The 14197-nt window shown below is 37.3% G+C and overlaps 2 protein-coding genes across 3 annotated transcripts in view; both read left to right on the forward strand.

Moving 5' to 3' along the window:
* Positions 1-12201, forward strand: part of LOC139142366 (high-affinity lysophosphatidic acid receptor-like) — a 64216-nt gene extending 52015 nt beyond the window's left edge. Inside the window, exon 3 of the mRNA XM_070712285.1 lies at positions 4327-12201. Within this exon, the coding sequence (XP_070568386.1) occupies positions 4848-6062 (1215 nt within the window). The 5' untranslated portion in view covers positions 4327-4847 and the 3' untranslated portion in view covers positions 6063-12201. The remainder of the gene's footprint in view (positions 1-4326) is intronic.
* Positions 12202-13666: 1465 nt separating this feature from the next.
* Positions 13667-14197, forward strand: part of LOC139142364 (neuroendocrine convertase 2-like) — a 34098-nt gene continuing 33567 nt past the window's right edge. Inside the window, exon 1 of one of the 2 annotated variants that reach the window (XM_070712283.1) lies at positions 13667-13938. The gene's annotated coding sequence lies outside the window, so the exon portion shown is untranslated. The remainder of the gene's footprint in view (positions 13939-14197) is intronic. The other variant, XM_070712284.1, reaches the window with a different exon arrangement.

The following is a 14197-nucleotide window of genomic DNA, read 5'->3' on the forward strand; positions in this document are numbered from 1 at the left end:
GTTTCACTTTTAATAGTGGAATAAAAATCAACAAGTTCAAGATTAATGAACCAGGTGCCTGTGAAATCAGCTGGTTTTACTAGTTATGTTGTTGAACCTAATATTGTTGTATTTTAAATGTTCTGGGTGATGTCATAATATTCAATAAAAATTTTATTCTGTCATGCCATATAGTATCGCAATCATACAGTGTAGAAAATTCTGAGAAAATATCAACCAGATTTCTAGGCTGGTAGCTTTGAAAATTGACTACCCGAACAAAACATTACCTGCCTGATATTTATATCTCTCACATGTAAGGGATGTATTGTATACCTCCCTTTTAATCTCAGCAAATCCTAAATTCCACAAGTATTTCCATCTACCAAACTGGGAGATCTGTTGCTCAACGATTCTTCCTACGCTCCTTCCTCTGATGAGGGGAGCGTAGAGAGTATTCTCGGCCTCGAGCGATGGCTCTTCTAGTCTACCCGACAGATGGATACTGTAAAATTTTGCATCCTGGCCAAAAATTCACCGATGCCTGATGTCAGTCAAAAGACAGATTATACAATTACATGGATTTTGGAAATTGGAATGATTTTTTAATCATGTCCAAATTGTTGTCATGACTAAACAGATGTGTGTATATTACTTTCTGCAGCTTACTCTTTTTGTTCCTACAAATTTTTATCAAATTTTTGAGTGCCAAAGTCAATTTTTGTCGCCTTAAATAAATATACCCAAGTTCATTATTTCAGATTTTTGCCAAGATTTTGATAAAAAACTGTAGCCAATGAAATGTGATGTCCATTGGGTCCAAAAATGTTCAAAAAAACAATTTTATTACCAAAAAAATCATAAAAATTGGTAAAGTGTTGCAGTAAAATTTTAGCGTGCAAAAATTACAGCACTCAGAGGGTTAATGTTTCATCAAACAATTCTTCACAGTCACTCTACTATGTATCTCAACTTGCTTTAGGGACTAGAACAAGATACTGTAAAGACAAAAAAAGTGAAAAAAATAATCAAAAGTTGTAGCTCTTTGCTGTTCAGCGTGTGTAAACTCTCATTCATTAGCTTCCCATCCATGCATCCATTAATATGTGTCACCACAGTGAGTTTAAATCTCAAAAACATTCGTCTCTAAGTGCCAGGAGCAGAATATTATGAGCTACGATCATAGTAAACCTAGAGGTCATTATCTTAGTCACAGAAATCTATGGCAGAGCTTAAAATTGATAGGAACTCAAAGATTAGACTGAGATATTATTTTTGTTCTAAAAAAACAAACTTTATGTATGTTACAAAGAGAATAAAAATAATCGTAAATTACAGTTCATAGAGTTCGGAGAGTCCAGCTGATGTACAGTTTTCATTCATTGTGTTTGACTATACCAGACCATTATGCCTTGAATTGCATGCACCAAACTCCACTTTACATACAAATCTTGTACTTTACTTTAAACGTCATGAATGCAGGAAAGCAAGCCATTTGAACATACTCCTTTTCCACAAAATCAATTTCTGTCGTAAACGTCTGCCTACTGGTACGTGTTACCGCTTATAGGTATAAATGTCAGGCCATGTAGATGTTCGGTGTTATGAAATGGTGATATAATCCTCACGAAGTATCACATGGCTTCTAAAAATGTATAAAAACACAAATATAATTCAGGATATTGTGATGTCTGACGTCTTTTGAAAATTAAGATTACAGCACTGAGACTTTTAATATAAGGGGAGGTAATCATGGAGAGAACTTGATATTTGCTCAATACAAGGTATATTTGCAGGGGGTATTTTGACTCTCAAACTCAAATCTTTTCTGATCTACCACTTGTGGGGGTTCATTTTGAAGCTCTTTGAATAAGAAAAACTTTCACAGTTTTAGTTTTTGAAAATCAAAAATTTTATTTTTCTCTATAGAGATAACACAGGGATGGCAGCCATTTTGAATTTCAAATATTGGTAAATCTGCAATGGGTAATTTGTTTCTTTAGTACTAAAATTTACATGGTGACCCCTGATTTTTATTACTAATTTTGAAAGTGAATGATTGAAAGATTCTTTGAGGAAAATTTGAGTAAAAGTTTAAGTCTTTTACTTTCGGGGTGCATACTACCTGAAAGTGAAAAACTTGGGGATAATAGCTAGCACAGACTGTTTAGGAAATAGTGATCTGCAATGCAACTTACCAGTAAACTATAACCCTCAAAGCAGGTATTATTATATGTGAGCTTTGAGCATTGTGTGACCATAGACCCATTACATCTCAAGAATCTTATTTAAGGTGAAGTACTACGAATTACGTCAAAATTAAGTTGTGGTGTCATTTTCTTGAAACTGTGCACAAATATTCTTGGAAGTTGTGCAAGTGCAAAAATGAAATAAAAAATGGGGGTCATCACGCTCGTTTCCATGGAAACGGAAGTTAAAATGGCGTCGTTAGAAATAAAAATGATATAATTCACTTAAACTAAAGAAAGCAATTATAAAACGCTTAGCAAATGAGTTAATTTTAATAAATTCCAAGACTTAAGATCCTTATCTATCGAATGTATAGTTTTCATGATGTTTGTAAAGAAATTTTAACATAAGTATCGATTACAAAATGACGATATCGAAATTATATCACTACATAATTTTCGAACTTTCTTCCTGTCGCTTTGAATGGTGTCATTTTGACCAAACTTTGCGAATAAAGTCCTGACATAATACCATTTAGTTTACACATTTAATAAAAGGGTGTCACCACGCTACTTTTTACAATATCTCTAGGTGAATGGGTAATATGCGCCACGTAAACGGGAGAGAAATGTTAATTTTGCGCTCATATTGAATAAAAACCAGCTTCCTAGGGGGTCAAAATATGACAAGGTTAAAGGTCACATGTATTACTGAGAGACTGGGTCAAAAAATTAGGTAAAAGCGCAATTTCAACAATGACAGGTGATGTTAAATACATGCGCTACAAAATGACCCATTTGCGGCAGGCTGGAGTTAAATCTGCGCAGAAATGTTCTAAAGCGTGTGCGCGTCCGAATTCGTCGCCCTTTACCTTAATGGCACCAGGTATATTTAGCATGAGCTGCTTGCCAAATATGATATACCGGTAACAATGTACAAAATCTACTGTGCGCTGCCTGCTTACAGGGTGATTGCTATCATACTGTATCAACATACCAGTAGGTGTCTGCAGATGATGTCTTGAACTGGTATTCTCTACATAGATTTACGATATGAAGAGAAGAAAGCAATTTTGAATTGAGCAAACATCAGTGATTTTGATCTGAAAAATTGTAAACAGTTGGCACATATTTTTGCACAAAAACTTCACCATGAATTTTTTCCTTTTATTAGCTACTATAGACTATAGTCTATAGAAGCTATTGGGATGGGTATCCGTCCGGCGTCCGGCGTCCCTAGGATGACCTTAGTGAGATAATTTCATACAGTCAGGAAATACTTAATTTTGTATCCATGTCTATAGTAGCTTCAGGGACTTTGGCCCTATGTTCTAGATTTTCACTAATATGAAGATAACAAATGACCTTGGTTAAGTGGCCTGTTTTACTCTCCCAAGCCTTGTATATTACGACTATTAGCTTGAGCTCTGTCCAGTAAGAATGATGCATTGATGAAATTTACACACTGATATGATATTGTGTGATATACCGTATAATGTGATAAGAATCTGGTAGAGGTATAGAAATTAAAAAATGCATTGAAGTGTGTATTGCACGTTGAGAGTTTACATGTATACTCGACACTGTCATCAGTAAATTTTGCTTCTCAGCTTCCCTGGAGAATACACATTATGCAGTTCTGATATTGGTCTGGAACATTATAATAGTGGCTTGTACACGTGCCTTTTTTGACAGATTACACGTGCCATCATGAAATACGCCAGCGGTACGAGGATAATTATCTCAATTGGAAGATGTGTATAATGACTTTGCATTGAAGGAGGCTAGATTATAATCACTCTGCTCATGAGAGATCACATTGGTCTGAGCAAATCTCCTGTGGCACGCCATTGTTTTTTATGTAAAGGTCTGTAGTCAAATTCAGTAGTAAATTCTGCCAAATATTGGTGAGTTTAAGAGTGCACAATTATTTAATCACCCTTGTGATTCTAATGATCCCATTTCTAGCAGTCAGAAAAAACATTTAGCATCTGAGAGGCAGTATACGTGTAGCTATAGAAAGCAGTTATGTGGTACACGTTGTCCAATGCAAAAGACATTTTTAGTTGCAGGCTGACAATATACCTGTACTTTAATTGTTGCGTTAATTCTATCTGTGCAGCTGATATTTATCGTTTTTTTTATTGTAATCTTTCAGATTCCTGATGTGTGTGATGTTGATCTGCCATGGCAACCAGACTTCCTTTGGAGCAGTGATGGTATCCACACAATATTTAATCATTCCCAGAGCAAGGAACGATCTCACAACGATAATCCAGCCTTTACATGCGAGACAATTACACATTCCTGTAGTGTGATTTCAAAAAATACCGAGAGTACGATTAACGTTTTATTTTCAACAATTGACAATCAGCACAATCTGACGCTAATTCAAACTGAAACAAGTATTGCCATTATTCCCAAACCTTAAAAAAATTGACAAGGTTCAAGCCTTCAAGCAATAAGGGTCTGTGTCTCTCTTCATGGATATTAATGTGCCGAGAATTACGAGCTTTTGAGGACAGCCTTTTGGAAGTTTCCAAGTTCACCAAGATATTGCCATTGGAAGATTTACATACTATAGAAGGATAATTTATAGTCATCCATCAAGTTGCTTTACGGGTCACACTTTAATGTAAATATACGGTTTTGGCTCGGTTTTACGAGGTTGCGTGCATCATGGCTAAATTGGAATCGACAACATTTGCCAATTCCAGTTTTCTTAATGCATCATCCACAGTGATGATAGAATTAACTACGGAAATGACTAATATTAGACAAATGACCGGAAGCAGTACGCTTGTGACGATGGTGGCTCAGATTTACAACAGAACTAACGATACTATCAGTAAACAGAACCATGGCGTCGGGCTGCCATTGGCAGCCGTGATACCATTGGCCATTTTAATGGTTTTGATGATTCTCTTCAGTGTGTTGGGAAACAGCATTGTGTGTCTGATTGTCTACCAGAAACCAGCCATGAGGTCGGCTATCAATCTACTCCTCGCAAATCTGGCGTTTGCTGACATCATGATCGCTCTCACGAGCATGCCATTTGCCCTTGTGACCATCATCACAACTGATTGGGTCTTCGGCGAGGTCATGTGCCAGATAACGGCGTTCTTTCACACGCTCTTCAGCTTTGAGGCTGTCTACATTCTGGCGTCGATCAGCATCGACCGTTTCTTCATCATTGTTCGCAGGAAGGACAAACTGAACCCGCAGCGAGCCAAGATTTTGATCAGCACCTCGTGGCTTTTCAGCAGCCTGATTAGCATACCGCCCATATTTGGATGGTCCCAGTATACCTTTGTCCTTGGACGAGCTCAGTGCATGCTGGGAAAACCAGAAGGCGTAGCTGATGCTGTGTATGCAATATTGCAAATCCTTCTGTTATTCTACATCCCATTTCTTCTCATGTCATACTCGTATCTTTGTATTCTCAACACTGTTCGTCGGAACTCGTGCCGTGTGCAAAATCACCCAGAGTCGCTAAGTGTCAGTCAAGCTAATAAGCTAGGATTAACAGGAATCACTCGTCCCGCAAGAGTTAATGTGGATATGAGCTTCAAGACGCGAGCATTTACGACAATCTTGCTGTTGTTTATCGTGTTCGTCATATGTTGGGCTCCATACGCCATAACGCAACTCATAATCCTATTTGACGAAACCACCAGCAAACACTACATCGTTGAGACAGCGATACTCTGGCTCAGTTACATGAATTCCGCGTTCAACCCCATCATATATTGTTGGAGAATCAAGAAATTCCGCGAGGCTTGCCGGGAAATCATCCCCAAGACATTCAAACTCTTGCCCAAGTTACCGGGGAGAACTCAAAGGCGTATACGTCCAAGTGCAATCTATGAGTGCAACGATCAATCAGTTGTGTAGTAATGATGCCTGACTGCCGGGTTCAGGAAGCTGCCTTCCCTGTATTGATGTGGTACAGCCCAAATCAAAGAGCTTTCAACTTTATTAAAAACCGTGGTGCGGACTCTACCAATTTATTATAGGGTATTATTATTGGCTTAATGTACAATTTTTAAATATTTAATATTTTCAGAATCTGTATATTTTCAGTGTATTTATTATGCTTCTTGCCCATTTTAAAATATATTTATTAATCTAGAAGAAAAAAAGTTGTGCAATAGTTGTATATTGTAGAGATTTAAACTTTATCCTAGAATGTGAGTTTAAGTATTGTTTGCTTCAGAAGATTTATTGCAAAAATTGCCCATGTTTACTGCTGGTGCTGGACCTGCGGTCCGTCATCATAAGCATTTGCAATGCCCATCTCACTAGTTGTGTATTTTCAGGCTTACTAAACCAACTTGCCAAAGATTTCTTATTTAGATTTGTATTTATAAAAGATGTCTTTTAAGGGAGTAGATATTTTTTAATTATCAAGGGATATTGTACCTCATTGCTCTGTTCTTTTCGCAAAAAAGGATAGAAATAGTCTGCTGATGCCAACTAGCCAGTAGTTGAATCTGAACTCAAGAGGGCGCCCTTGGAAGCTGCCTCTGCCATCCAATTTTTACATCCGTTCCATCAAACAGAGCTTAACGGAATTCATTCTACTCATGATTTCTGAAATGACTGTAGAGTTGTCTTTTTCCATTACATCGCCATATTTGTTTGATATAATATAATGAATGGTTTATTTGCATTCAGAGCATGTTTTACAATTTTTTTTTAATCCGAAAGCTTTAAATCACATCAATTTTATATAATTTTACCTCACAAAAACACAGATATTATGTCATGCTCCTTGTCGTCATCTCAACGTATAGGTGAATTTTCCTTATATCTGTAACATGGATCTTGGAATGAATGAATAAGCAATTCTTGCATACATACAAGGGCCTGTAAAACATCAGTGTATCTCCGTATGTACATTGGTATATTTATGTATAGTAATATTTTGCCTTTTTTTAAGGTGTCTTTTTTGAAATTTCCTAAAGTCCTTGAATGCTGAATTGCTACAACTCTCTAAAACAATTTTACATCTCAGTGTTCATACTAGAGAAAATTTCAATTATCTATAATATTTTCAGGGAGTTTCTCCCTGCTATTCTGTTTTATGTCCCACCAAACATGACATCTGAAGCCAAAGCTATTTGTCGAACGTCGGGAAGAATTGTCTGAAAAATATTTCAAGGAATTTGGTCACGTGTCACACGCCACAGGCACGTGACTCGTTGCTTTGCGACCGGTGCTGATTCACAGTAAATTACAATGAATCAGTACCAATTGCAAAGAGATGTGTTGCGTGCCTTTGGCGCATGTGCTACCATCGGCAAATAAAACAGGTATGGGGGCAAGCATGCATTCACAGATAGTGACGAAAAGATAGACATTGCTGATGCATGCATCCATGTAAAGTTTATAATTTTCTTTCTCAATATTAAAATCGAATGTGCAATTTTTGTCGAAGGCAAAGTCTTCCCCCCACCCCAACATTGCTTTCCATGGATGGTCTTCAATCCCTGTATCATAGTGACTATACAAAACTATGTTCGTAGCAAAGTTTAGAGGAGATTCGACCTGTGACAGCTGTCTGTGCCAAGTGCCATGACAAAATGGGCAGCTTTCCCAGTGTTTCGCACGCACGATATTCAAAAATACACCTGCAATTGAACAACCAAAAGTAAAAAAATAGAAAACTAATTCCTTGATGATGACAATTACTCTCTGGTATCAGAATAGTACGATGAGAGAAATCCTTCAGCATTTATATATATTTATTAAATATTTTAACAGTGCAATCATTTTATATTTATTAATTTTGCATCAGCATTTCTGTAAGATAGTAAATTCATTTCAAATATATTGTGAGCGTCACCCAGTCTTCCCGTCCATCTTTTCATATTTTGAAATTTTGAGTTGTCATGGAAACAGTGCGTAATTTTAGTCTGTGATATTTGTCTTTATGCTCATCAACTTTTTTGTCATGAATTATGCCAAGTATTAAAAAAAACAAAACCAAAGATGAAGTGGGTTTCAAAGAAGTGAGGGTATTCAACCTGTATGGTAAAGCTCGACAAAGTGTTTGACTTGGCAATTTAGTCCGACCTGTCGAAACCGACCATTTACAGATCGGCAATTCCAAAGACAAGAACAGATTTTGCGGCGTGATTTAGATTACAGAAGAGTTTATCTCCAAAGCTCTGTTGACTGAAAATCTCATTTGGTCAAGATAATACCTTGTTCACAGTACAGAAGAAAAGTGACTCAACTCAAGAGACCAGATAAAGTTTGTGTCCTAACCCCGTTCCGTAGATACGTACATGTTGCTTGCATCAACACTCATCTCTTGTGAAATTTCTTGACTCCCATCGAGTCGTCCTCATTTTGTCTGCTTTGTCATGAAAGTCCCTGGCTGTCAAACACTAGTTTATTGCTCGGTAGATTTGCTAACAATGGTGCATGAAATTTTCATTTGTTTATAATTGATTTCATTCGTGATCAGTTCTTGCAAAAGGTGGAATTAGCTGAGATACCGATGTTTGGAAATTCCCACCCGTAACATCAATAACATTCCAGCTTCTTTCTGAACTCCAAAGCCCCATGGTTATGTTCCTTACAAAAGTCAAAAATTCATAACATAGCAACTCTATACAGTGAAATTCATGTCGGGCAACTGTAGATGTCAGAATGATAATAACCCTTTGAGTGCCAACATCAACGTCAATTTTTTTTTCAGAATTTTATGAAAATTTTGATAAAAGCTCTAGCCATGAGATATGATATCCATTTTGTCCAAGTTTATTAAAAGAATCAAAGAAAAATTCATAAAAATTAGTAAAATGTTGCACGAAATTTTTGGTGGGAAAAATTACAGCACTAAAAGGGGCTAAATGTGCAATAACCTCGCACTAATGTTCATTATATTTGCACAGCAATTTAATCTGCTTTTAATCAAATGTTTATTTTCTCACCATGTTTCATAATAGCATGAAAGACCGATTTTCAAAATGACTGTAGTACAACATGTTGATAGTCGTTGACCCATGTGTATAATATTGCAAGTCGGGGAAATCACTTCAGTACACTTCAGATAATGAGTTAGTTCTGTTTCAGCACAATTCTTTATTGCACTGTGAAATAGTCATTAAATATTTTAGACAACTTTTTGTTATTACTTTATGAATGGAGTTGATTCAGGCACAAACAGTGGAGCGGAAGAGTCTTTGGTTTACGTGAGCCTTGTGGAGTGTACCGTGTTGTTTTTTAAATTGCCTGTATTTGAAGGTCAAACAGCCTAGCGACTTAAAACAGATAGTTGATAAGTGGAGCATTCTTGTAGAGTGGCTCGTCAGTGAAGCAACGTGTCGGGGACTAATAGTTGAAACCCGTGAACAGTAGATGAAACGTGCATTCATCCTCAAGCTGCCTTCCCTTTTATGGCGCTAGAGATACAAATTACCAAATATTGATCAATATTGGAAAATTCAATATGGCCGCCCTACCTGTTATCTCTATGCGGAAAAATGAAGTTCCTGATTTTCCCAGAACTAATGTACCGAAAAGTTCATTAAAGCTTCAAAATGAGCCCCCACAAGCTGGAGACCAAAAGAATATTGTAAAAAATTTGAGAGTCCAAATATCTGTCTCCGAGGCCCATTCTACCTTAATTTTGGTGAAAAAGTACTTGTAGTACTGTTTGCTCGTGCTTATAACAATCTGCATCTTGTATGGTACTGTGAGCACTAACACCTTAAGTTGTTTGCTGTGCATGTTTTAATCATCCGTCTGTTTATACACGAGGTTTATATTATGAAGTTTGATGCCACCTGCGTTCATTGACTGAAACTACAGGCATTATTGCACGAATTACAAAAAAGATGGTTTCAGGCTGTGACCTGTGGGATCCAACGTTTCACAGCTGCTTCTGAATTTTAGGTGATGCACACTGAAGGCGAGTAATCATTCCGATTGCCCCTAATCCAGAAAATCCACAAAAGAGCAAAGTTTGTGAAAATACCGTGTCACTCTGCTCACATTGAAATGTCAGTTTGTTTTTAGGTTGATACGCACCTCAGGCACAGATATTCAGACTCTCAAACTTTTACAATGATACTTTTTAGTCTATTACTTGTGGGGGCTCAAGCTCTTAGTAAATCAACTTTCTGCAGACTTATTTTGTTAAAATTGTTTGGTTTGTAGAGGTCCTTTTAACAAAGAGTTCTACTGGAATGGGACTTGGAAAAGGGTTCAGTTTTAATAGACAGGTTTCCAGTTTAGACAGGGTTTGGTTAAGACAGGTTTCGCTGTACTTTCCAAAGACAGACATAATTTGGTGTTTTGTAACAAAACTCGTGCCAGGCCCTGCTATCCTGCAAGAAAATATGTGAGATTGTAGAATGGTTTATATAGTCATACACTCAGAGTTGTGTAAAACTATCTGCTTAGTAGGTTATGTATTAATCCACCATGGTATTTTACTGGGTTCAATAAGATAAGTTATTGCTTTTTGTTTCTTGTGAAACTTTTTTTCTGTTCAAAAGAAAATCTCCAGAGATATTCAAGACAAGTTCTCAACGGGTCAGCTACTGAACATAGCATGCAAATGTGAGTCACAATTGATAATAAAAAAACATATATCAATGAATTTTTGCAATTTTAGAAAAAAGTGAATGTAGTTACAAATATATGATGTGGGAAATCATGTTCTCTGTATTGTATAATGCAGGAGTATAATTTTGCTTCAATATCCTTTCACCCCTATTTCCAGTAAAACAGTCCTGTCATGCAGAGAACACACAATAGGGCTGTACCATGATTTTGTGGTGGTGGGGGTTCAGTGTACCAGGTTCATGCATGTGAATGTTTCCAAAAGATGGCTGTGAAAAGTTGCAGTAAGTTCCCTTTTTTGGCTAAAATTCTACCCTGAATTCATGACTAGATGAACTGTCACGGTTCTCAGAAAGCATGCATCTACTCTTGAGGAATTACAGATGAAAGTTTCACCCGTTCATGTAACTATTTCCTGGTGGACAGTAACACTATGATGCTATATAAACTTAATTAAAAAAGTAATTTCAGTCCTGTATTTTCACTGACTTGTGAAGTACTTACTTTTCAGGCTATCTTAGTGGGCTTTAAACCCACACTTGAGGGACATTACCAAATGTACCACCTTAAAAAACAGAAAGGGAAATGGGTCTATATGAGGGATGGCCCTTTAGATCTTGGGCGGGGATGGTGGCCAGCATTTGAACGTGCAGATGCTTTTTGCACACTTTTTCCCAAAAATACCACTTTGTGCAGCCAGCTTTCTGGTGAATACTTATTTTTTTCTCAAACAGCAGCATAACTGCAAATTTTTTCAGCAATTTCTTGCTCTGTATAATTTTTTCTTTTTTGCCCCTCCCCCTTCCCCCGATCTAATTGGTCAAACCCAGTCTTTAGTCATTATCATATTTTTTGATCACATGTAGGTCACATGATCAATCATGAGGTTGTACAGTATACCATACATTCGGCTTTACTAATTGTATTCACTCTGCAATATCCACAACAGTAAGTTAAAAGTTCAAAATTTATTTCACCGTTGTGCTGTACTTCACAATTGTAGTGTCAACTTTTTTCTTGGTACACTGACTGATGCCTGTCCAAACGTTGTGCAATTACGTTCATGTGACAAAGTAGGTGGCTGCCATGGTGTAGAGAGTAAAACAATATCTCTACCTTTTACAGACCTATAGGCTGCCTGAATAATATATTCCTAATGTATTGTGGGCAATTTACCTTCAACATTTACCATGCCTTTGACCATTGCATCATGGGAAAGGTGTACATATCAGGTTTTAAGGTGAATGGATGGCATCTTGATTTGCATACTCTGTTCTGAACTTTTTTCTCTTGAGGGAATTTGTGCCTGATTGTACGAAGTCACTCCAAGCAATGGTGTGTAATGAAACCTGGAGCTATATTTTTCTAAAACATCGAATGTCTTGCCATAATATGATATCCACCTTGTATTGTTATCATAAGTAATAAATGTTTCTTGAATATTATCATTTAATATTTGTCTGTTGTGTCTTGCATTTCACTACCCTCCACCCCCAGCAGATGTTCATCGATAAAGATAGAAGTTTTACTTCCCTTTTTCACTGTTTATTGTATAAACAACCCACTTTTGAAAGTGCAGTATAGCAAGAAAAAAACTAACCATTGCAAAAAAAATTGTCAACTTCTTGACCAGCAGCTGCTTGGAGGAACTTAGCATTCGTAGTGTATTTCTTGAGAGACAGCTTATTGTCTGAACATAAAATGTACAAAAAATTCTCTATTTCACATAAACTATCAAATCTAGGATAATAGAACTTCGTTGATGAGAAAACTTTCTATCATTACTATATTTAAGACACTTCATTAACCCTTTGAGTGCTGTAATTTTTCCCACCAAAATTTTAGTGCAACATTTACCAGTTTTTATGAATGATTCTGTAATTTTTTTGATAATTTTGGACCAAACGGACATCACATTTCATTGGCTACAGTTTGTCATCAAAATTTTGGCAAAATCTGAAAAAAATTTACTTGAGTACATTTTATAAAGGCGACAAAAATTGACTTTAGCACTCAAAGGATTACATAAAGAAATGTATCTACCTTCAAAAACTTACAGAATCTGGAATTCTTGGTTACCTACACCCAAACTCACAGTTCTTGCATGTTTGTGCACAAAACTTTTGAAAGGTAGAAAGTTTTTTCAGAAATATATCTTTTGATGCAGCGGCCCACCATGTTTGCTGGTGTGGGGCTAATGTGAATCTGCTTTGAAAAGTAGAACATTGACCAAGTTACCGTTTTGAAAATTGAAATGTAGTCGAACTTCTCAAAATTCTATGCATAACACCCAAATGTCCATTATCATACATCGATTCAATCATCTCTGCTACCTCCATGATTCAATAATTCAACACTATATGTTTCCCCCAGCAGCTGCAGGTACAGACATAGACAACAATGTTTTATGCAATGTTCAGTACTTTCAGAAGTGTGTTGTTATGCAATAAAATGATAAAAAAATGATAAAAATAATGAAAATCATATTTGTTTTAATCACAGATTGTTGTAACCAATATTTCTGTGTCCAGTTGAAAATTACTATTGTTTTCCATTTTTTGTCAAAGCTATGATCCCTATCACGGTCCCTCCTTTGTGGAGGGACCGTGTCCGCATCTGTGCAAAACGTGGGTGGAGGGACTGTGGCGTACGGGGAACGCGCATGACGTGTAGCCACTCTACGTTGCGTTCTCGCTATGGGTGCTGAAACATAAGCAAATAGCCTGCCGGACATAGTCCAGCCACAGTCCCTCCACACAAGTGTCCAACCAATCGACGCCTGCGCCTGTGAGTACGTGAGTGATACCGCCGTACCCCGTGATCCGTGGTGATAGCCGCGATCGCGTATTGGTTTGTGGGATCGCAGGTGGTTGATCAACTGCGCTTGCCCAGAGCAATGTCAGAGAATAGCCTAACATATGTAAATTTACTCTCTACGTCATCACTGTGTACTTGGTGAAGAAAGTTTTGAGTCGACCGAGATTTGAACGATTAGATATAGAGTGGTCCAACACAGCACATACCGTTTCTCGGACCGTCAGGGAACCAGGAGTTATACCTTACGATGTATTGAAACTGGTCAGAAGAGAGGATGTGGTAATACGAAAACTTTAAAGACAAAAAAGCTACCAAACTTCCGAAGTTGAACGAGGTGGTGGGTGAGTGTCATCGAGGAAGACACTATTGAAAGGTAAGAATCGTACAGCCTATCAATGTCATACACGGTGTCATATACACTGTGTTGTTTTGTTCAGACGTTTATTGCTTGAGTTTAGCTTCGACTATACGCCGTAAGATATCTAGCACGACTTACCACTCTTACGAATCTGCCTGACAGCGATAACTATTCATGCTCGACTGCAAAGTTTGTACTCGGACGGACATTCCACCACACGCAATCCAATGGCTGCCGGCCCGGGCAGGGGCACCCAGCCCATACTCAGCAGTGC

This window comes from Ptychodera flava, chromosome 10 (genome assembly GCF_041260155.1).
Source record: "Ptychodera flava strain L36383 chromosome 10, AS_Pfla_20210202, whole genome shotgun sequence".
Classification (NCBI taxonomy): Eukaryota; Metazoa; Hemichordata; class Enteropneusta; family Ptychoderidae; genus Ptychodera; species Ptychodera flava.